The sequence below is a fragment of the Trichoderma evansii genome, assembly GCF_050947405.1.
Source record: "Trichoderma evansii strain SZMC 28006 chromosome Unknown GGI43scaffold_2, whole genome shotgun sequence".
NCBI classification, from domain to species: Eukaryota; Fungi; Ascomycota; class Sordariomycetes; order Hypocreales; family Hypocreaceae; genus Trichoderma; species Trichoderma evansii.
In genome coordinates, this window is record NW_028145204.1 from 97,618 (window position 1) to 121,045 (window position 23,428).

Consider the following 23,428-nt stretch of genomic DNA (forward strand, 5'->3'; position numbering starts at 1 on the left):
CACTGCCAACAGCACTCGTGACACAATGCTGGGTTATGACGTAATCACCCATACACTCCACCTGGGCCAATCATGACGTCGTGCCCCAATCCAGCTTCATGACAACGGCTAAGGCGTGTATAACGCTGGTAAGAGTCACAGCGTGTGGTGGTAGCTGCACTGCCCGGATTCTACAGCAACACATCTTTGGTCCCCCTTTCTCCTTGCCTACAAGTCCCCTTCATCTTGGGGTTCGGCCAGCTCTGCTCATCATCTAAGCCAGAAGAGGGCAAAAGTTTAAGTGGCTTCCCCACATTCGTGCCATCATCCGGGTTGATGGCCAAAGGCTCAGGCAAAAGCTTGATCGCCGAGCCAGTCACGGCCATCTCGAGGCGCGAATCCCGCGACGGATAGCCAGTCAAGTTGCCCGGATCTGAGAGCCCCTCATCTCCTGGGCTGTCCTTTTGGTCTTGGTCGTGCGTGTGCAAACTTGGGCGGACCGAAGTCAATTGAACGGCACAAGGCATCTCTTCCTATCTGCGCACATGGACCGACAACCTGCTGCCTTTGGCCTTGTTCATTGGACTGTACAAGGCCCAGCTGTTACAGTCGTTGGAAGCCGCTCGCACATGGCAGATAGAATTTCATACTTGCTTTTTGCCCAGATTGCCACAGAGATAGTCGCATTTCTCGTAGACGGTCAATGTCTAGTTGGTTCTGCTAGGCTCAGGGCCAATCACAGGCAGTATCAGCAACGTTCCACAGCCAGTAGTGGTTATGCATGCAACCCCTTTGCGTGTTGTGCATTTTCTACATTCATGCAGCGAGAATCATTTCGGTTATAAAGAAACATGTCTTCAGTTTGCTTACTAACTATAAACTCCGATGCGGAGAAATGAGTATGCTTTGAAAGCTAGGATTCGAGCTTCGTCAGCTTCTCCGCGTAGGAAGCGAGGCCTGGGCATGGCATGGTATGGCATGATATGGCTTAAATACGCGGCTGCCGACTGGGGCCGACGAGACGGTGAACCACGGTGTATTCGGTGAAGGGAGCATGGGCCAACTACAATGCCTTACACAGGTATGGCTAATAGTAGCAACTATTGGTAAACAGAGAAAGGATTAGGAGGAGATTACAAGTGATCACGCTGGTAGCATCTCCAGGCTGCTCTGTTTTGTATACTTCTTAACGATCGTAAATCGAAGCGACGGGACCTCTTCCCGCGGTCTAGCGCGGCTTTTGTAGGAGAGGCACTTGGCTGCAACAACACAAGACCCCGGATTGATGGATTATTTTATTACTCTTCATCTCGATGGCATGCAGGGCAAAGCTGCAAAACGCCTATTTAACGCTCTGCAAGGCTAACTGCCCTGGAATATATAGCCCGTCACATGACGCAATGCGTCCGTTGCATGTTGCCATCGCCAGCTGACTTGACAATGGGGGTTTTTGTTCCCCAAAGGGTGTATTATTGCTTTTTTATTGAAGGCATCCCGTTTTTCTCTCGGGGCTAACGTTTCTGCCAACACTAATACCTACATTAGGACTGATCGTATCCCCTGGTTGGCAAGACCCAAAAAGGGGAGTCCTGGAGCTGCGGACTAGTCCCCGGCGGATAACAGAGGAGACATACCCATTACAGCAGTAATACCCTCAAAACCCGTCCATGCCCAGTCCGCGACGAGAGGAATCGCAGCTGCCAGATGGTTATATCCAGGCTTAATTGATTACCCGCATCGAGCCACTAAGAGCTTCTTGCAGGCGGACTCCGCCCTTTTCTCTTGCCCGACTGCAGAGCTCTCCTCCCCGACAGGCCGAGTGCGAGGAAGCGACGTTCCAGCTCGGCTTGGATTTCTAAGCTTTCACAAATCTTGGGCCCTCGAAATCCGTCCTGGATCCACAACGACCTTCTTGTTACGTTTCTAGCAGGGCAAAGCGGAGAGAGAATTTTTATTTTTATATCATTTTATCTCTTTTTTTTTAACACTTACAATCATTAATGTCCTTTTTAGGGCGCTAGAGCCTCCACCCGCCTCAACGGCCTCAGCTTGTAGATCTGGAAGGCAAAGATGGCGAATGGGAGAGAGCGGGAGAGAGAGGCCAAAAATAAAAAAACGGTCACACGGGATTGGACAAACATTAGATAAAGGCTGTGAATGCTGCATCACATCACATCACTTGAACATCGTATTATGTATTTTGCATACAAACCGCAACCATCCCACTCGTCAAACCTCGGGTTGTGCCTCGAGTCTCAATTTTTCTTACTTTACTCCAACCCCCGTCCCGGTGGCGCGCCTTTGTCTCGGAGTGGGGGTGTTCGGATTTGATAAGTGCTGAGATTTTTTTTCACTTTCTACATAGATAGTGCATCTCGTCCGTCTCCACGGCATCGCATCGCCATCTTAAGTTGCCTGGTCAATCACCGCGGCGGAGAGACTTGTCTTCTCCTCATCGGGCCAGGCCTTGATAATACCTGCCGACTTGATTACCGATCCCCAGGGTTGTGTCTGCTTAATAATAATCCGAATCCGTCCGGCATTGGGGCTACTCGAAAACGAAGCTTATCAGCTTGTCGGACATTTTTCTGGCTGCGGAGCTACCCGAGGAGAAAGAAAAATCGGCTCTCTCGTCTATTTCTTATTTTTCATATTCCTTTCTCAGTATCTTTGTCATCAGGGTCATCGCCGCCATTACTAGTGCCATCAACGACATAATTCCTCCTCATTAAATTGCTCTGCGGAGCATCTCGCATTCAACCCTCTCACCATCTCACTCAGTCGTTTGCATCATGGGTCTCTTGTAGGTCATATCATACCAAAGCACGTCTTGCAAGTACTAGTTGACTAATACGATGAATTTATGAACGAACAGAGCGCTAGGAACGGCATTGGAGTGGCCAGAGGCCAAGCTACGCGCAAACCAAGTGAGAGAATGGGGCATCAAGGTTTGTTGCCATTGCGCTGTTCTACCTGGTCAGGTTGAGTAGGCGCTGACATGACGATAGCAACTCTTGGAGATCTGGGGTAAAGCCAAGGGCAAAGAACGGGATGCCCTGCTATGGGGCGACGAGGTAAAACTCACTCACACCAGCTTACATAGCAGTTTTTTCTCATCTCAACTTACTAACAATGCTCTAGGTCGAGTATCTTGTTGTGACATACGCAGAGGATGAGCCAAAGGTGCTCTTGTCTCTTCGACAGGCTGAAATCCTCAAAGCTCTTGCGGCTGATAAGGAGCTTGCTGAAGCTGGCTGTGTACCTGCGCTTCAAGACGAGAAGCCTGCTGGGAAGCCATGGTAAGCTATCAATCTCACTCAACTTCCGAGCAGTCATCTAACTAGCCATTGTAGCAAATCGTCGAAAACCCTGCCCGTCTTTCACCCAGAGTTTGGCCGCTTTATGTTGGAGGCCACGCCTGGAAAACCATGGGGCATTGGATTGAAGGAACTCCTGGGGGTTGAGCCTGACATGAAGCTCCGGCGAAAGATTGCCAAGGAGCACATGTTACCCACCGAGTTCCCCATTACGCTGACTACTTTCCCCCAAATTGGCGTTCCAGGCCAATTCACTTACCCATTTTATCCTCCCTCTGGACCTAAGCTGCGGTCACAGTTTGTACCGGACGAAATCGCCAACCCTCACATCCGTTTCCCTACCTTGGCCGCTAACATCCGTTCCCGAAGAACTCGCAAGGTGCAAGTTAATGTGCCCATCTTCCATGACAAAAATACCCCCAACCCCTGGAAAGACCCTACCGTCAACTACGACTTACACAACTGGCCCGAGGACGATGACGTGCGCAATGGAGCCGCCCCAGACAACTTCATTCACATGGATGCAATGGCTTTTGGCATGGGAAGCTGCTGTCTTCAAATTACATTCCAGGCTAAGAATATCGTCGAAGGCAGAGAGTTGTACGATCAGCTGAGCCCATTGGGCCCCATCATGTTGGCATTGACCGCAGCAACTCCCATCTACAAGGGCTTCTTGGCTGGCACTGATGTGAGGTGGAATCAGATCAGTCGCGCAGTCGACTGCAGGACACCAGAGGAGCTTGGTGAAAAGGTAAACACTTTTTTTCCTTCTCTAAAACCAATTTCTTAGAGGCAAGTCTGAAGACTAAAACTAACATACATTCATATAGCCCCTGAAAAATGACCGCTGGAGGATCCCCAAATCGCGATATGCCTCCAACTCTACGTACATTTCTACAAATCCACGATTACGGCCCGAGTATCTGGATCCCGATCTGGTGATTGACCCTGAGATTAAGGCCCAGCTTATGGAAGGTGGTATGGATGATCGCCTGGCTACCCATTTTGCCCATCTTTTCATTCGAGATCCTATTGTCATCTTTGAGGAGGATCTCCAGGAGCTTGACTTGAACAAGACTGACCATTTCGAAAACATCCAATCTACTAATTGGCAACACATGCGATTCAAGCCCCCGCCAGCCGACAACAACATTGGATGGAGAGTCGAGTTCCGGTCTATGGAAATTCAGATGACCGACTTCGAGAATGCTGCCTTCTCGGTGTTCATGGTTCTAGTTACACGAGCTATCCTCTCCTTTGACCTCAACTTCTATATTCCTATTAAGAAGGTAGATGAGAACATGGAGCGAGCTCATGGCTTGGATGCTGTCCTCAAGGAGAAGTTCTACTTCCGCAAGAATCCCTTCCCAGCACGACCATCGCGCGCAAATACCGTCTTTGGCGATGATAGTCGGCCAGGTTCCGCTATGCCTAGCCGGCCAGGATCTCCTGGAACTCTTCCGGTTGAGGAGGAGTATGAGGAGATGACGATTAACGAGATTATCAACGGATCAGTCGATGGAGACTTCCCGGGACTGATTCCCATCGTGGAAAGCTACCTTGACAGCGTTAACGTCGATGTCCTGACTCGATGTGAGCTGGCAACCTACCTCTCTCTCATCAGCAAGCGAGCGAGTGGTGAGCTTGACACTGCCGCCCGATGGATTCGAAACTTTGTCGACGCTCACCCCAATTACAATCATGACAGCGTCGTTGACGATGTTATTACTCACGATCTCATTGGAGCTGTTGTGGCCATTGGTGAGCGGGAGAGTGCTGGCCTCGGTTTTGGCGGATTAGATATCCCTGGACTGCCCAAACTTCTTGGGAAATTCAGGAGCACCGGCCCAGCGGTGACAACATCAGACAAAAATGTTGGCTCGCGAAAAAGGAAGAGTGAATGGATAGACGGAACAACTGCCGAAGTTGGAGCATAATAAGGCATTGAGGCCTGGAGTTTGGGTATTGCCTGCCGAGACAGGCCATTTCATTGGATACCAAGCATAAAATTGTTTTTTTTTTCTTGACATGAGTAACAGAGACTACGCCATCAGTTGCTCGTGATGTTTGTTTTTCTCTACATATAGGCGACATGTCTAAAGAGACATCAGGATTCTGACTGCCTACGAATTTGCGATTAGTAAGTGGATCAAATGGGAACACTCTTTCACTCTTTCTTTAGATTCACGGAGTGAAGATGTGAGGATAGTTGGATGAGAAAACGTTGGCATTGAGAGTGAGAGCAATACGTTGTGATGCCATAGAGTGCATCAAAGCGTGAAATCGGACAATTTGAGCTATCAATGAGTTTGCAAAGCTTACTGTTTATATGTAACTATACTAGATACCGGCTTCTCTGAGCAGCTTAATAGATGAAATCGTATATATAATTAAACGGAATACGTCGTGCCTTTGTAGTATTAAACTTTGGTGACTACGTTTATATCATCCACGTGAGTAACAGAATTAAGATCTTCACAAAGATAACAGTCTTATGCAGTTGTTTGGACGTCAATATGCATCACTGCTATATCTTATTCTGACATGTCATTGTAGCTTAATTGATTCGACGAAGATTGCACTTTTTTCCAACGTCTTTTCATTTTTAACCAACAAGATAGTCATCATTACATCAAGGTAAAGCTTATCATTCCTACTTATCCAAATAGAATGTTCCTCTATAGTGACGATATCAATCATCCTCACTCCAAGTGACCTAAAGGATACATTTACGAAGTTTCTCTTAGAGGGCGTGAAAGATTGACTGAGTATTGGCAAGTTATCTATTGTTTCTTTATTATTATTATCCTATTAGATATCTCTTTTAAAAGCTTAAGGGTATTGGGTATGTAGCTCTTTCACGATTTCAAGGAATATGGCGGTATAACTATGGGTTTGCAAAACCAGGTTAAGATGATTTGTATATCTGAATGGAAAAGGGGAAATGTTCTTTCCCTTTCTTCATGTTACAGTAGATTTGTATATTTGACAATGAGGACATGTCCTCTTAACTGTACTGTTATTTTTTCCCATTTTTAAATATGCCTCTATATTTTACGTGTTCTCTCTAATCTTTCACTTTTGTTTGTCAACGCCTTAGTCATTGGATGATGACAGATCATCTTATACATATACACATCGTTTCCTGATTTACTTTTATCAATACTTGATAAACTAAATGCTCAAGATATTCTTAAAAACAAATAACTCAACTGTACTCAGATATCATCACTGCAATTCTATGTAAATAGTCGCTCAGCTAAAACCCTCCGCATGCTCATACTTTTCATAATACCAACGTCTCATACTTTCATTCAGCCTGTTACATCTACCTAGCGGTATAGCATAGCCACACATCATCATCACCAGACCACGATCAGTTCTCACTTCTCTACAGTAAAGACAGCCCGTGTTGCCGCCTTCCCGCAACATATCCCGCAAGGGAGACGCGCCAAGAATAGAAATACCACTACCAGTTAACCGAACTAATACGAGCAGCATCTTGTTTCCAACTGAACACTCCAACGGTAATTGTCTCAGAGGCATTCTTGCCGTTTACAGTAAATGGTCATTACCTAAAGAAGGAGACGAAAAAAAAAAAAAAAAAGCAAAAAAGTGAGAACTGCTCTTATGCCGCACATGCCGCTCTCCTATCCCCCCTGTTGATGATACGATACCAACAACGGGATGCGTTTCCCTAGCCCCTGCAATGTGTCTCACTTTGCTTGCAGAGGCGTGGTCTAAAAATTTAGCCCAGGTGACCCAAATTCATATTATTATCTAATACGAAGCCCATAATAATAATAGAGACACACAAGAGGTGTGCGGGATCTGAGTAAGTGCCATTCTCCAAAAAAAAAAAAAAAAAGAGTTGAGATCAGATCTGCTTGTATCAGCACTCCTTCCGGCGGTTCTAACTCAACTCGCCTAAAGGAGATTGCTCCGTACATCCAATCAAGGAGCAGTATTTAGCCAGAATTTAGTGCGTAAATCTCCCTTTCGCCCCATTAACCATCAATTATTTAGGCCTAAAGGTGTAGTTCTAGGGAAAAGAAAAAGCTTAAGCTCAGATCGGTTCGCAAACACAGCAGTAGCGCGATCAATAATCTATAGAAGAAAAAATCAAAAACAAGAAAAATGATCAATCTACTACGTACTAGCTTCCCGTACATCCAAATGTCCGATACCCGAGAATAACAAAAGAAAACACACAGAAGGCGCACCGGAGAAGCAATGTTTCTTCTCCTCCCTTGCTTCTGGGAGGGGCCTTTTACCGTCGGATCCGAACAAACTACACTAAAGTGACATATCGTTCAGCGGTAAAGCCCCCCCTTTCTGGAGTCTCAGCTAGGAACATCGCCGTCCAGACGGAGTATTAGTGGAGAATGTATTTTTTGTCTTTCATTTGGGCGCTGTCAAAAGCTAGGGCTGGAATGGGGGGCCCCCGTCTAAGATGGTAGTAAGATAGAGTGAGGACACGCCCAGTCTATCGGTCAATAACAGCATTCCGAGGGCGCGCTGTGTGTCTCGGGTAAGCGTCCCGTTCTGGGTATTCGTATGACCTCTTTTAATTCTCTCTTCTAATCTTGAAATCACCTAGCTTGGTTTTATTTGTTGTTTTGACGTGGAGAAAAGAGTGCCAGCTGGTACAACTAAACTGGTGGGGAAAAAAAGAAGAGAAACAGAAAAGTGTCTGTCAGGGGTATCGGATGTCTCTCATTGACGTCTCTTTCTGCCGTGAGCGCGCGCGTGGCAAATGGGCACGCGATATAATACAAAACATATGACTACGTACTAACATATCAGTGCTTCTTCTCTTTTTTGTTTTTTTCTCAAATTCTCTCTTGAGGTCATTCCTCTACTGTAGTTTCGGAAAGAATTAAGAGAGAAATACAGTGTTAAAATCACTCCGTTAGTGGGTAGCATCATAATGACTAGTCATGGCTATGTATAAACATGAGATGAGATATGGAGCAGGACTCCAACGATGCGACGACGTAATTAGCTTCCCCGGAACTTACCGCTCTTCTCTCTCATTTATGCAGAGTCCTTGCTTGCATATCGAGATTTCATGCGGGCTAATCTTCAACAAGGAGGTCAGCGTCAGTTGCGGCTTTCAGTCGGCTCAGTGAACTAGAGCATACTACTATCGTAGTTTGTAATACTAATATAGTTGGAAAAAAGGGAGATACCAAAAAAAAATCTGCACTATTCTGTAGTACTAGCAACTTCGTACGAGGGAATATTGCATGGCTGGACGGGCGCTGTTTGTGACTATGGAAACCAAATGGGTTCCGTGTTTGCTATCCCTCAGTTATGGCGTATTACTTGTGCGTTTTGGGAAGAAGGCGTATTCACACCGTAAGCACTCTGAAGACACTAGTAGGTTCTGAAGGCGCCTACGGAACGGTAGGAGGAAGTACTGGATACCAGCGATCTTGTTAGCCAAGGTGCTAAGTGGGTGTGTGTACGTGAGTTGCTGCTAGATGCAGCGGGCTGAGATTGGGTGGATGGAGCGTGCGTTTGTCCATCACAGCCCAACTCCACATCACGAAAAAGGCGGAGTACAATTCTCAGCCGAACAGACAGGGTAAAGGCAAGAGAAAGGGCCAAGTGAAGAGCCAAATTTCAAAGGGGTGCAAGTTAGTCACCTCGAGCTGGTAGCGCAGCATCTTGCACCAGTGAACCAACTCCTGATATCAAACAACAAAAGAAAAACACTAGATCTCATATCTAAACGCAATCTTGCACTCTGAAGGTCAAGATCGGAAAAGGAAGGGGGGGTGAGAACATGGCCGCCGGGAGAGATCTCACGGCAGCAGCAGAAGGTCCTGATCCTGATCTTGATCTGATCTGGCGCACTGTAAGTTTAGGGGCGATCTGCGGTCGTCTATTGGTGGAGAGGCAATTCGCTGAGAGGGGAAAGGTGTGCGCCGTGCGCGTATCAAGATGGTGTGGGCGTATTACGTCTTCATCGAACGATGCTGTGGATGATTTTGTTCTCGTGCAAGCTCGCAGCAGTAGCGGTAGTACTACTACCACTACTATCACCATTGCCCCAGCTATACTATTACTTACTATTCCTCTCTCTGGTCTAATTCTAGAGCTAGGTAGACGCACCGGGCCCCTCTTTCTCTCCCTTGCCTTTGCGAAATGATGCCCGAGCGGAGAAATCTTTCCGGATTGCTCATTTGGCTCAAGCGCCATGTCTTGGATCTCAGCCGCACGGCCAGTCGACGTCACCGACTCAAGGGAGAGGCAGCGGGGGCCACGTGCCGGCCTCGCTGTCAAAGGGGGAACAAGAAAAAGGAACAAGGGCGGAATGCTGGCGCGAGGTTATTACGAATACTCCCAAGGTGCTAAACATAGCAATGCTAGGGATGTATGTACTTTGCCTCGCCACAAGGTACAAAGTACAGCATGCACCTTGGTCTGTTTCCGGGCAGATCCGCCAGTCCACGGTGCGGCTGAAGGAGTTGGCGCCCATCGAATCCGAGTTTTGTTTCGGAGATGGAGCCATTAGCTTATCTCGCCGAAGCTCCATAGGTCTGGCTGAGGAATCGGCGAAGTAGTGGCTCCCCCTTGCTAGTGTCGGCTAGCTTTTTTCCTTCTCTGCGCCTTCGACGCCCCAGATATACGATGTTCTATCTTGGGTCTGTCCGGGGTTGTTTGTCGTGGATACCTGCACTCGGTTGTTTTCACACAAGCCACTTCTGGTATACTCGGTAGGCGAAAGGAACTCTGCAATGACAGCTGCAGCCGCGAGCGTGCCGGAGCTCAGAAGATGTCTCTCTTGTCAAAACTCCGAGTCCCCTGTCCAGTAATCTGAGTCGATCTCACTTCCCATGTGCTCAAAATCCCTTGGGCCCCGTTGATCGGTGAACCCTTCTCAGTAGGTGTGATGGAAGGTTGATTCAGATGCTGCCACCCCCAAATCTCAGAAGCGCCCACATGAACCAATGAAAACAGGGTTGAGACATTGTTGCAAACACACGCCCCGTTCCCGAATTCCTGTCAATTTCGGGTCAGATGGAACATCGGGTTCCATTCAAGGAAAGCTTGAATCTTTCCATCGGGCTTTGTCCATAGCAGCGGGTTGGTGTTGTAGTAGCGGCAGTGACTAATACAATAGCAAGAAGAGTAGCAACAATGCTCCATAATTGTAGTAGTAGCAGTAGTACTCTGTACTCTGTACTCTGTACTCGGTAGCATTCAATATGCAATGCTACAAGAGCATGTGCTGGCCCTGTGGATGGCACAGCAAACGGTGAACTTCCGGGTTACACTAACGACAATGCGTGGCCAGGGCAGGGCAGGTCCGCTTCTTCTCTGCGTTTATCCGCTGGCCGGCCGTTTATACGAGAACTTATCGATTTGCTTCCCGTGTATCTCGAGCACGAGCCGGCGCGTGTCAGTGACAGCCGCATCCGGCGCCAAGTAGTGACCCTTTGCTGTCTGTCACCCAAGCATCCACCACCGTCACAATTCAGATTTCTTCTTTTCCCAAATTCTCTCTTTTTTTGCATCAAAAGAGCCCTAATTTCTCCGAGGTGGGCAAGGGTGACGATCCTTTTCCCTTCCTTTTTGCTTGCTTTTTCCTACACCGGCTGCACGACGGTGGAGAGGCCGCCAGGACGGGCTGAGGAGGGGCTGAGACTCTAGACCCGCGTGGCTGGCTATGGACTCACATGGATAATTAGAAGGAGGCTATACCCGGTTCTGGAGGCCATAATTGGTTGCGGCATCGTCAAGGTGGCTTGACGGTTGAAGTCTCATTGCTCAAGGGCCGACAAGGTTGGAAATTGGCCTGGATGGTGTGGTTCGATTTATCCTGGAGAAAGAAAACAGTACGAGTACCATACGAAGTACTCCTAGGAAGGTAGTATTCAGATGCATGGATGCCTGAATTTGTTTGATGTCTTGCCTGGGCAAGAGCATCGTGGTACTGTCTGCCATCTCCTGCTCATCTCCTCTATGCCTGTTCTCCGTCGCCAGCCAAGCTACCGCCACCTGAACACTCATACGTAACTCGTCAAAGAGCTTACCTACTTGTGCCTAGCCTTGGTCTCCAGTCACTAAAAAGCATAGAGTTGCTAATAACGATTGAACTAGTTCGATAGTCGATGAAGCGAGTGGCGGAGGAGTGGATCGTTCCCAATCGTAAAATGATCTGGTAGACGAGGAGGGACCCAGAATGACGGGGGTGTACCAATCACCTGGGAGCCCCAGCACGACTAATGAGCAGCAGCTGGCTTTCCAGATTAGCTTTCAGGACGATGAGTGCTAATGTAAGAAAGCGATAGCCGTGGCGGTGGCCGTAGTATGTGTCAGTTACGAGTTGGATACCGCTAGATGGACCGACACGAGTAAGGGGAAACAGCTGCCCCCGGCTTTCTCACGAGGCCAAAAGAAATCAAAGATAGACTCCCCCCTATCCCTGTCTCCATCTATTTCTGTATGTGCGTGTCTCTCTCAGCTCGGCCTTTGCTGCCGCTCAAATCCGGCACGATGCATCTGCCCACTCCCTTCTGGAGTTGCGCAAAATGAGGCTGCTGCGGCCATCAAACGGCCATCCACATGATTGATGCACGCGCACACTCGTGCATATGCTTATACTACAGCAGCACCAGCTTTGGTAGCTGTGGTGGCGCTGCTGCTTGCACATGGACGCAGTGGCAGTATCCTCTGGAACACTGCCTTGCCTTGCCTCACATCACATCCCTCACTGCCCACGTATACCCACACTTTACTTCAGCAGAGCCGTTCAAGCAACATCCCAGCCGTCGTCCTGCAGTTGTGGCACAGTCCTGCTGCATAGCTGCATATGCCATGATGCCCAAGCGTGACCATGGCTTGGGCAGCGGCCGGCGCTCTCCGGGATTTGACGGAAATTGAGATCAAGATTCTTGTGACTGATGACCAGCGACATTTCTGTTCTGCGTAACGAGCGCGATGCAACCGCCGTCGCTATCAAGAGGCCAGCTGCAGGTCGACAAGGGGCTGCTGCTCTCTTTGTTTACCAGTCCTCCTCTGATCCCCCTGTACCGAAGGAATCCAATTTGTGATATGCCAGGTTTTGCTGCATTTGTTTGTCCTTTTTTCCCTTATAACTCCTGCTTGCTTGCTGCAGCTGCATTTAGCAGTGCTACCCTATCCAGGGACAATAGCCACGTACAAATTACTATACTTGTCCTGTGGCAATCTATCTCAGGCGAGCCGAGCAGTATCTGCTGTAGTGATGAGCAGAAAAAGGCAAGCGTGTGGATACCCATGATCGCTGCAGGGTACTCGGTTCTGTTTGTTGGTCATCGGCTGCGATCGAAGCCGTGGAGACCCCCTGCTTGGCTCTCGATGGCACCCTAGCCCTTACTTGTACGGTAAGCATCGTCGATTGATGGAAGATACTGTAGCAAGAGAAATAGCCGCATACTTACAGCTTCGGGTGCAAGCATGACAATGCGCTTGCTTTGACCGAGGCACAAGCACATCTGGCTAAAATCTGCCCTGAGGATGGAATGTATATGCCGGTAGACGCATAATCTCCGTCAACGCCACGGATTGTTGCTGCAAGGCATAGAGCGTACCGGACCGAGCAAGAATCATGCTTCACTCCCCAATGACGCTCAGATCCATCGTACCAGCAAATTAGACAACATCAGCTCAGCTCTGTACTCCATACACTTCCCACTTCCCATCAAGGGAGACACACCCCCAGCTCTGTCTGGCGCGCCACAAAAAAAAAAGCCACTTGAACAGGGATCGTGTTGTTTGCAATAATCATACAGGTACAAAGTACTCGCGCACTGCATACCAAAAGCGGATATCTATGCTTTTCAATTATTTTTTCATTTTTTGTATTCTGCGAGTGAGAGAAAAGATATCACACATGCAAGATGAAGAGCAAATAGCAAAGAAGCAGAAAAGATTGAATTGCAGTTACTCATGGTGCATCTCTGTACTCCGCAAATAATACGAGCTTAACGCCACAGCCCGGCTGCCTTCCCCTTTTTTGCCCTATTGCCCTCTCACATATCAGTTGGAACCAGATTAAGCTACGGCAGCTAGCCTCTATACATGCCAACACACACGGAGTGTGACCTGGCATGTTTGAGCTTCTTGTCTGTGTTGATGGATTTGCAAACTCGTGGCTTGTCTTTTGCGTGACTATGATTTTCCGGCTATCCTTTGCTCCATAGTTATAGATTGTGGCTTGAGATACCAAACATATAGATGGTCTATATGTCTGGCTGTCAAGTAGCACAAAATAACCATGCTGACACTCGCCATGTATGTGTATCTATATCTGTCCATTACACGTCCCACCGTATCACAGCGGCTCGTCCAGCGTCACTCCTTGTTTAGAAAGTTTTATTTTTGGTGTGGCCGTGACACATTCTTGTTCATTAAGTCTGTGTGAACGCAGTAGATATGGAGAGGGGAATAAAGTATTAAACAAGAAGAAGAAGAAAACAAGGGCCAACGCACGAGCGCGAGGAGAGCACGAACACCATGGTGCCACAAGCATACACCAAGATGGGAGACGCCATGAGACTAAGATTCCGCGTTTTTGTGTCCGATGAAGTCCAGCAGGCTCCCCGCCTGTCCGATCTTTCCGCGCCACCCTCTCCAGCCTCGTACGACGTTGAGGTTTAGAACAACACGCCCCTCATTCTATCCTCCATGTATGGTAGAAGAAGAGGTAAAGAGAGAGAGATGGCGAGAACGAGCGCGAGAGGAGGCGCAGGTCGAGATAGAGTCACCTGCTCGCTTGCAAAGGCCCGGTAAAGAGCGAGAGCGAAAAAGAGGCTGATCCTCTCTCTATTTTCCCTTGTTTCATGCATGCAGCTGCGTGCTCCAAGGCAAAAGCCGTTCTTGTTTCCTCACATCTCGGCTTCTTCCAGCCCACTTACACTACTACATGTACTAGGCCCAGCCTATACTAAACCAATCCTCGGGCCAGTTCCGTCTCGCCTTGCGTATCTTGCATGCATCTTAGCTCTCACTTACTCAAACTCATATACCAAATCAACCAAAAACCCCCCTTGTAGGATTTGTAACTTTCTTTTTTTCGCATGCCGGAGCTCTTTCCCGGCGCGTGGCTTATTCTTGGTTCTTCCTTGTTGATGAGATGTGACTAGCCTAGCTGATGTGACTCGTTCGATTCTCTCTAGCCAGCTTTGCAACGCGGTTATGTATGTACTAAGAAAAAGCAAAAACGCCATGGTATGATATTCTAGCAGCGCCAAGCATGAAGTTGGGCGAAAAAAAAGTTGCTTTTTTTTTTTTCTTCTAGCATGGGGGACCCTCCTTGTACGTACTTCATTTGTCTCACTAAAATATGCCATGTCGTGGCATGCCGGTTCTAACCAAATCCCCTCCCTTTCATCATCTATCACCGTGCACAACCCAGATACGGCTAGCAGTGCGCAGCTGCTGCTCTGTGCTCGAAATCGGAACGCCATAAGCATGTAAAAAAAGAAACAAGAAAAAACCACGCGTTCCATCTGTTGGTTCTTGTACATGGATGGTGATTTTAGTACCTGCTCGCATCGGACGACATTCCGGGGAGCACGGCACGGCCCCGGCTGCGATGATGCTGCGGAGCAAGAAGCGCTAAAAGCTGTCCTAGCTCGGAGCCTTTTATTTTTAATAATGGCCTGTTGGTGTTTGGTGTGTTGGGTTGGCTTCTATAGATGAGCCTTCATCGAGATGGGACGATGTGGTGTAAGTCGAAACCAACAGCCCGATCTCGCTGCAGGGATGCCACGGGCTCCAATCAGAAACGAGGCGAAGAACCGAGAGTGAGGGAACAACGACAGAGTAACGAGGCAGGCAGACAGAGAGGCAGAGAATAGCTCAATCCAAAGGGCTCAGTTACACATGCAAGACCGGCATCTTGACTGCTTATCTGCGTGCGTCTACCCTCCCAGTTGGGCTCGTGATGGTGATAGGCCCTCTTACACATCACATACAGCAACTCATTCACCCATGCACTCATTCGCCTTTTCTTGTTTCCTCGCCGTTTTTGTTGTCTCCCAATCTCCATCTCTCATTTCCTCATCCGTTGGGCCATGCATATCCGGCGCTGCAGCTACCCGACAGCCGATCCGTCCGCCGTCACTTCTCACCTTCAGCCCCATTCCACAGCAGGCTTGTTGATTCGCCAGTAGCCCAGCCGTTGTGTTTTCTTCTCTTTTCCTTGGTTCACACTAAGCGCACGAGCGTAGCAAATATATCGCCTGCATGACTGAAGGATTTTTGTGACAGAAAGACGCAAAATCTCATGCATTATATGCGAGGGAGGCATATAGTAGCGGCAAATAGTAGCAGCAATACAGAGTAAGCATCGCTAAATGGCTCTCTTTTTTTCCTCAGGTTAATGAGGTTCCCTCCTTTACAATGCATGCAACTCGGCTGCATTATTGACCATGTACATGTGATAACTCGTTTTCTATTTTTTAATTACTATCAACACGTACTGTATACTTTGTACAGGCTTCCAGAAAATGAGGAGGGGGAAGAAAAAAAAAGCAAAAACGCCAAGAATTTAAGAAGGATGCTAACTGAGCTTTTTTGTCACGCCACTATGGCAAAGGTAAAAGCGCAGGGGGCGTTAAAGCTGAAGACCGTTGAAGCTGAAGCCTGAATCTGACCGCCACCCGAGCAACCAAAAGAAAGGAAAAGAATATTGGAGGTAGGATCTAGAACAAGGACCTAAAAATCTTACATGTTGATTGCAACGCAGAGAGGGGGAAAAAACAAGAGCCCAATGTACACGTACAATGCTCCCTCTCGTGATTATCGCAAACAACCCGAAAGTCTGTTAGATCGCAGTAGCATCTCGTTTCAGATTTCTAATCTTGTTTCCTCGGTTGTCAAAAAAGACTACCTACTTCACAGCCTTATCTCACAAGCATCAGCACTAGGAAACAAGAGAGAGAAGAAATGCCGCCCGTTATCGTTCCCACACCCCCAAAAAACAGGTATTTCCAAACGGGAGGGCTGCGCTTAATCTCACCCTTCTTTCTACCCGAAACACAGCGTCACCCCCTCTTTTTTTTTCTCCCCAAGATCTCTCTCTTAATTTTTTTAAAACAGACAAAGTATCTTCCCCGACCCGATCTCATTAGTAAACAAGATGGGCCAATCACCGTCTGTCTTACATAAAAAGCTTACTTAGATACTTTGCCCATGACGCACCAAGTTTGAGGGGAAAAAGAGGAAAAAAATTCAGAGCGTGTGGGGAACTACTGTGAGCCGATATTAGTAGGAGTAGTCGTATGCAATGATATTCACGCGAGAGGAAAGCAGAAAGAGACTGTAGTTGAAATCGATATTGTGAATCCTCTATATGTATCATATTAACGCTGAAAGGGGATATTATTTTTTCGGAAATTTCCTTCTCATTCTACCCTTGCCAAAAAGGGCAGAGATACAAATAAGTGTGATCTAAAAAAGAAATCCAAAGCTAACTTGGCATCATTGTCTCCAAGACAAAATCTCATCATCAAAGGTGAATATTGCCCAGACCCTATAGTGTATATTATTCAACGCCTGCAATGCCATGGTTATTTGCCGCCCAATCCCAAAATCCCGTGTTCAAAAACACATGTACAATAAAAACTCTCCATGCAGGCCCTCGGCAAGAAAATGGGTATTTTGTTCTGCAAAAAATGTTTTGTGAAGAAGTAAAAAAATGTTGAATGTCTTTTCGGGTCATCAGCATGCTCTCCGCTTCGTAGGCTCCGCCATACAGATAAAGAAAGAAAAGAACCATCATGCAAGGGCTCGGTAACTGAAAAGCGCAGAGCATCTTGTCAAGCCCTGATTCGGCTGCTGCCGCCTTAACTTCTTTCCTCGGGCTTGGGTCGTAGCGATCTTGCTTCCAGTTGGCGCTTGCGCTCTAGTTTGGCGTAATGAAGACCGCAGGCATTGCAAAGTGTCCTGGCACCATCAGGGCCACGTCTCCATTCTGGGGTATCAATACGATTGCAGCTGTGGCATCGGCCAGGAGGAGCAGCACGCTGTAACATGTTAGTATGATTCATTTCACAGCAGCCACAAATAACAAGGCCAAACTTACACCGCGGCGTTTCTTGACTTCTGTCATGCCATATGGCTGCTTCATTGAGTCGTTGTACATTTGAACATCCTGATCGTCGTCATATGGGCCCTTTGGTTTGGCACCATCGCGGGCCCTCTCGCTCTGCAGCGATGCTACAATTACTTCTCTACATTGTTCGAGAGAGCGCTTGAGGTATTCGACGTTGGAAAGCATATCGCTCACCTCCCGCTCAGTCGGAAGGCGCTCGGGGATTGGCTGAGATCCATGTTGCTCCTGGGCAATGCGCCCATAAGCCTCTGCGAAGTTGAAGATGGTTCGCGAGCAGGTCCCAATCTATATTGTCCATTAGTGGTTACGCTCCAATTTGGCTCCGTGACAGTCACTCACTCTACTTAAGGCCTCCTGGTAGCTCCAGCTCTCAAATGATCGTGATGTTCCGTTGTCGTATCGGGCTCTGCCATAGTCGGCCTCTTCAAGGTGTGTGGGCGCCGGCCGAGGGTCATATTGTCCTGAGATGTGCGAAGCCGCATGGCCTCTAGGAGAAATCTGATAAGGAGGAAGCGGCTGCTGCCCTGCTGGGAGCGGCCCCGTCTGGTAAGGAATAGAGGTTGGCGGTGGCGGCTGAGAGTATACGCCATTCATTGAATGGCGATCAGACGGCTTTGGCGGTTCAACCATGTGATGCGGGAGAGGGTGAGCATCGTGCTTCATCGGAGGAGTCGCCCGGCGATCAGATACAGGGGGGAGGCCAGGTCGGCCACTACTAAAGGGTGGCCTGGGAGAATCTGAATACGCGGGGTGGCTATCCTGTCGAGGGTAGGCGGCGGAGTGCAGAGGCTGAGAAGAGTGCTTATCGGCTTCGGGATACTGTCGAGCCGATGAAGCAAACGGCGAAGGCAAGCTCGAGCCGGGCTGCAGAGGAGCATGCGCCGGAGGAGGGTACTGTCCGGGTCGCGCACCAGAAATAACCTCTGAAATCGATGGCAGTGACTGGCGAGCCGAGGACTCGTTATCGGGTGACGGTCGTCGAGGCTCTGAGGAAATCATATTGGCGACACTTGGTCCGGACGAAGGCTGGTGAGAAGAGTAGTTGGATGGGTATGACTGAGATGGGTAGTGAGCGTTAGGGGCGAGAACTGAGGCTGCTGCCATGACAGGCTGGTCCTGATACCGTCTGTCGACGGCTTCTCGTTGTTGCTGGTGTGGATGGGGAGGTTGCGATGGTTGATGTTCAAATCGCGTAGGAGTAGAAGAAGGACCAATACTGGAGAGAAACGAGGGGGAGTTGTGAGTTAATAATTCCACAGATTTAGAGGGGGGGCGTACGATCAAACGGCTAGGCCTGGAGGAATGCATGAGTAAGAACGTACCTCTGTCGGGCTCCAACGTCACCCGCTTCCATAGCGTGTGTGGCAAGCAAAAGATCTGGCGCAAGTCAGGGTCGTCGATACATCTGACTTAGCACAATGCTAGGGGCACAGAAGCGCTTGGGTCGAGCTCGGCGTCTGCGGTGGAGTGGCCACTGGCCTGGCGACTTAGAAACGGGGCCGAGGATGATCGCAGTGGACTCGCATATGTAGGTATATACAGGTATTAAAGAGTAAGCAGGCCGGGCTCAGACGTGGGGGGCCAGCAGAGATAAGTTGGGATTAAATACTGGCAGAGAAAAGGGCAGAAAGAAGGAAGCGAGCACAAGGCTATAAATGACGATGCTAATAAAGACCCGTCGCCGAGCTGGCAGGCCCTGCTGTTTTCCAAAAAAAAAAAAACAGAGACCGGGGACCCAGGCAAAGAGATCTAAAGCGACCTCGTGGTGGCGTCCAGAGTTGTGTGATGGGCGTCTCTAAAGCTGAGCCAGTACGGAGCCCACTCCGTACACCTCTGAGGCCTTGGCCAATGGGCAGGGGTCCAACGACAGCCTTCTGAGATGGGAGGATGCCCTAACGAGGCCCTTGGCCCGGCCCCAAGACAAGAGATTGGGGACAAGCAAGATGAGTGCGGGTGGGGACAGAGACCCAGGGAAATCCGCGGTACTGGATTGCACTTGCTTCTGCGTCCGAGCTAGCGACTCTGGTCTGGGCGGCGGTCAGATACAAGTATAACGTGGTCGGAGGCTAGGGGTGAGTCTAAGATTCGAATTCGAACCTTGCTCTCTTAGCGCCGGGAGGGGTGAAGATGACGATGGACAAGGGCGGGAGTGAAGGCTGGAAACCGTGGAAAAAAGGAAGACAGACCAGATGCAGTGGAGCCCACCCTTTGTTAGCCACACTCCTCTTACTTTGGAATGAACCAGCCAGCCAGTGCGGTGCGGTGACAGGGGCGGCTGAGATGCAGACAGAGCGCCATGCTCTGCGCAGGGAGGTCGGAGGCGTGGACGTAGGTACAGGTATGTAATGTACGATACGATGCGCAGCTCTGGTCGCCGGTACCAGGTCGCAGCATGCGCGTAGGGTGGTGCTCCGTATTTGATCTCGATTCGCGCCCTTCCTTGACGCCACGATATGGAGTGTTCGCGCAGCGAAGAATGCCTCTTATTTGCGGAGCTGAGAAAGTCGACTGACACTGACACTGACACTGACAGCGTCAGCGCCAGCTGATGGGGACGCCCTCAGTCCGCCATTGCCTTTCACTTACGTATGTCCAGCAATGGTTCAGCCAGCCCTGCTTCGATTATCCAGCCAGCCGCTTCGAGAACAGGTCGCCAAGATTGGCCGTGGGAACGGAGAGATGATGCATGAAAAAGATGGAGCATGAATGAGATGAAATGATCAAATCATGGAGAAAAAATATGATAAGCCCAGGCCTATGCTATGACCACAGTACATTGAGTCTACGATACGAGTATATGTAATACCTACTACTAGTAGTATGTAGTCTACGGGTCCCTCCCTACCTTGGCAATACTCGCAGCTCGTATGCCTACAGGGTTAGGTTCCCTGTACTTGCAACTTTGAGTCTACGTGTACTTGTACGTATCAACGGTGCAAAGATAAATGAGATAAAATGAGATAAAGCGGGAAAAAAAACGGAAAGAGACACCAGGGGTTTTTGGCCCGCTTCCAGACGAGATCAGCAGAGATTTTGTAGGGGTGCAACGACGGGGAAGGAGGCCATCGGCTCTAGCCTAAGCCACTCTGGGGAGCGCACCTGCCCATCCCCATTCAGCAGCCTTCATGCACGGCCTCACCGCAGACACATGGCGCCACGTGTGTCTACAAGATGTACACGGTACGTGTGCTCTGTGCACAAAAGTTTCCCTCGGTAATGGGCACCAGCAGTTCAGACGAGAACGACATCGTGCACTCGCATGCATGCGCAAAGCCAAAGAGCTTTCTGGCTCGTCCATGCCTGCTCCTTATTTTCCCCCTTTACAGATGTTTTGAAGAGGTGGAGAGAAGGGCGGGCAGCCGTTGGACGTTGGATGCATGTCGTAGATAGCAGCCAGTGTCTACTGAATCGGGCACAGAGGCGATCGGAGCATTGTACAAATACCTAGAGAGTACTCGTGCCCCGTACTGCGTATTCAGCACAGAGATGCCTAAGAAAATGCCTGGGTTCGACGGTACGGGAGCTTACAGGTACAACCGATACTGAGTAAGGCGGTGCCCAGGTACTAACCTTGCTACTCCATATCGCGCGGCACAGTGAGATGTGCCTGCCTCATCGGTACGATCAGACATCTACGATCACGAGTCCGGCTTGAAAAAGGGTCGAGGCCCTGCCTTTACGACAGGATGACGCCCGGCTGCCGACATCGTCAGCTTTCGCTGTTGAGCATGATGCTGCTAGCAAAACTGCCAGCAGCCACTGCATTTGCTTACCTATCCTACGCTGGATGCCAGAGACACCGCGATGAGGATGCGGCATGCAATTGGCATGGAGCTGGAGACGCCTGATCATTGCGAAATCCAGCAGTCGATGCCGGCTGCACCCTTTTGAGCACAAGTGCTATCGTCATCAGAGTGTTGCGAGATCTCGACAGACGAAGGAGCCGACAGGGAGGATCGTGCATGCATCTCCATGCAGGATCACAGCTGACCACTGCAACCGGTAGCAGCAATTGTCGCCGGCCGCCGGCGGGATCTCAAACGATCCAGAACTCTCGTCACTTTGCTCGTCATACTGTGCAAGTCCTGCTGCAACCATGACCGCCGATGCGCTCACTCGGGATGGCCTTAGGGCAGGGGAGATGCCAGATTTACGGTCCCCAGAATCGGGCTTCTCGGTGCCGTAGATGGATAGCAGTCTTTACCTGGATAGTTGAGTGGTTCCGTCTTGGCTTGTATCGAGCCGTTGGAATTTTTTCTAATCCCGCATGTAGACTGCAAACTATTATATTCCTGTTGCAGTACTGGCAATACCCCTCGTACGCCCGGGTCCATGACCTCGCCATGTTGGCGGCATTTCTTTCTGCCCGCTGTGGCCTGAGAATCATTCGTTGAGGGTGTCGATACCGTACAAGGGACAACGCCTCCCGGTCGGTCTGAAAGGGAATTTCAAGACGATGCGACGTTAAATCATAAGCGACAGATTCTACTCCGTACTCGCTGCACTGTCTGTTACTTCTTTCTTCTTTTTCGCCCCCAGTTAGCGTTCTGTGCCGCCCTCAGCAACCGCGTTTTCCTTCGACCGGTGCTCCTAGTGGTATTCGCCTACCAGGAACCTTGGCGCCATGTACTTGTATGGAGTAGTCAGAAGCGGTAAATCTGGCCCCCTTCGGCTGGGGTCTTGGTCACCATGCATCGTGCTAGTTGGCTTCAATACCTACAATTGGTGGACCATCATCCTAAACTTAGCGACGGCCGCAGCTCAATGAACCCAACACTTGCTCCTCGGTCAGCGGTCTACTAGTGGTTGCTGCTGTTCATTTCCTTTCATGTCGTGGCCAGCAAGATCATCCCATACAGGCGTCCCAAAGACTGCGACCATGAATGTCACGGCAATGCCAGTCTAGTACTAACTATCGAACACGAGATACAGGCAAAAGGGGACACCACCTCAGTCCGGCGAACGGCACTACTCGGGCCAGAAGAGTCCACACAATTGGTTAATTTCCTCCATTAAAACAAAAAGACAGCTGGCAAAATCTCTAATCGTCCAACCCCTTCGGTTTCCAGAGTAGACCCTCTTCCTTCAGCGGCTGGGCTTCACTTGGTGACATGCCAAAGGAGTCACTCCATACATACTATGGACTGCTAATCTATCTTGGCAAGACTAGGCAGTATTGCTACTACAAACTAGTCTGCAAGAATCATCTACTCCGTGCGAAGTACGAGATGCTCGTATTAAGCTACGGGGTGTCCACCATTTCACTGCCTAGCTGCACACGGTCTAGAAGCAGTGGCGCTACGATAGCTGCGTGCGGGTGGCACCCCTTTGCAACCGCTGCCTTGTAAGATGGCGAGATGGCCCGTCGACCCAATCTCGCTGAGATATTACTAGCCTAGATCAGATGCCTCTTAACTGTGGATCTGGATCACGCCAGGTCAGGCGAGCCCTGCTCTTGGCTGGCTTCACGCCAATATGGTCAGCGCCGCTCAAAGTCCATCGTCAAACTCTCGCACACTGTGCTGCTCCTCAAACCTTGCCTTTATGACAGAAGTGACGCGCCACAGCTATCCTGACCACTGGCTGCTTCAATAGGTTGAGGGTGACTTTTCACGTCTCTCTTTGCTTTCAGAACTATTCGAAGGACAGCAATCTCTCGAATAGGCTGAGAGACGGTGGGCACTTTGCAGGAATATGCGTATAAGATTCACCCTGGGTACTGTGGCTGTCACACTGAAAGCACCTTTTACTCAGGGCTGGAAGCTGGAAATCAGCAGTACGCAAGGCCAAGCCAAGCAATCAGCAGTTGGATAACCTCAAACGCATCGACACCGCCTCGTCTTCGGTTGCAAGGTGCCAATGCAGTAATTCAGCCAGACACTACCTCTACATCTTAATAAAGGTTCCTTCGCAGAAGCGTTGCTCTTGCGCCATTGTCAGTCTCTCCAACATATCAACCACGTTGTGGCTTGTTCGTTACACCTGTGCATGCTGGCCAGCTGTGCCGTACGACTAGGAC

At 49.4% G+C, this 23,428-nt stretch overlaps 4 protein-coding genes across 4 annotated transcripts; 2 read left to right on the forward strand and 2 right to left on the reverse strand.

Moving 5' to 3' along the window:
* Positions 1-2,771: 2,771 nt before the first annotated feature.
* GGI43DRAFT_379152 (glutamate--cysteine ligase) lies at positions 2,772-5,233 on the forward strand (the record flags this gene model as incomplete). Its single annotated transcript, XM_083202790.1, has 6 exons — positions 2,772-2,782; positions 2,855-2,927; positions 2,988-3,053; positions 3,121-3,278; positions 3,333-4,047; positions 4,127-5,233. 6 exons carry the CDS (start codon positions 2,772-2,774, stop codon positions 5,231-5,233), a joined length of 2,130 nt encoding a protein of 709 aa, XP_083064583.1.
* Positions 5,234-12,105: 6,872 nt separating this feature from the next.
* GGI43DRAFT_136405 (uncharacterized protein) lies at positions 12,106-12,789 on the forward strand. Its single transcript, XM_083199246.1, has one exon. It carries the CDS (start codon positions 12,249-12,251, stop codon positions 12,657-12,659), a length of 411 nt encoding a protein of 136 aa, XP_083064584.1. The 5' UTR covers positions 12,106-12,248; the 3' UTR covers positions 12,660-12,789.
* A 1,299-nt stretch (positions 12,790-14,088) lies between these two features.
* On the reverse strand, positions 14,089-15,028 carry GGI43DRAFT_136361 (uncharacterized protein). The gene has a single exon (XM_083199245.1). The coding sequence runs from the start codon at positions 14,816-14,818 to the stop codon at positions 14,300-14,302; it is 519 nt and encodes a 172-aa protein (XP_083064585.1). The 5' UTR covers positions 14,819-15,028; the 3' UTR covers positions 14,089-14,299.
* A 2,112-nt stretch (positions 15,029-17,140) lies between these two features.
* GGI43DRAFT_379154 (GATA-type transcription factor) lies at positions 17,141-18,763 on the reverse strand (the record flags this gene model as incomplete). The annotated part of the gene is made up of 4 exons (XM_083202791.1): positions 17,141-17,320; positions 17,380-17,694; positions 17,749-18,625; positions 18,732-18,763. 4 exons carry the CDS (start codon positions 18,761-18,763, stop codon positions 17,141-17,143), a joined length of 1,404 nt encoding a protein of 467 aa, XP_083064586.1.
* Positions 18,764-23,428: the final 4,665 nt, after the last annotated feature.

What these genes read in the sequence shown, in the direction of transcription:
- GGI43DRAFT_136405 (XM_083199246.1), top strand. Translation starts at nt 12,249, where the DNA reads ATGCAACCGCCGTCGCTATCAAGAGGCCAGCTGCAGGTCGACAAGGGG.
- GGI43DRAFT_136361 (XM_083199245.1), bottom strand. Translation starts at nt 14,818, where the DNA reads ATGTACAAGAACCAACAGATGGAACGCGTGGTTTTTTCTTGTTTCTTT.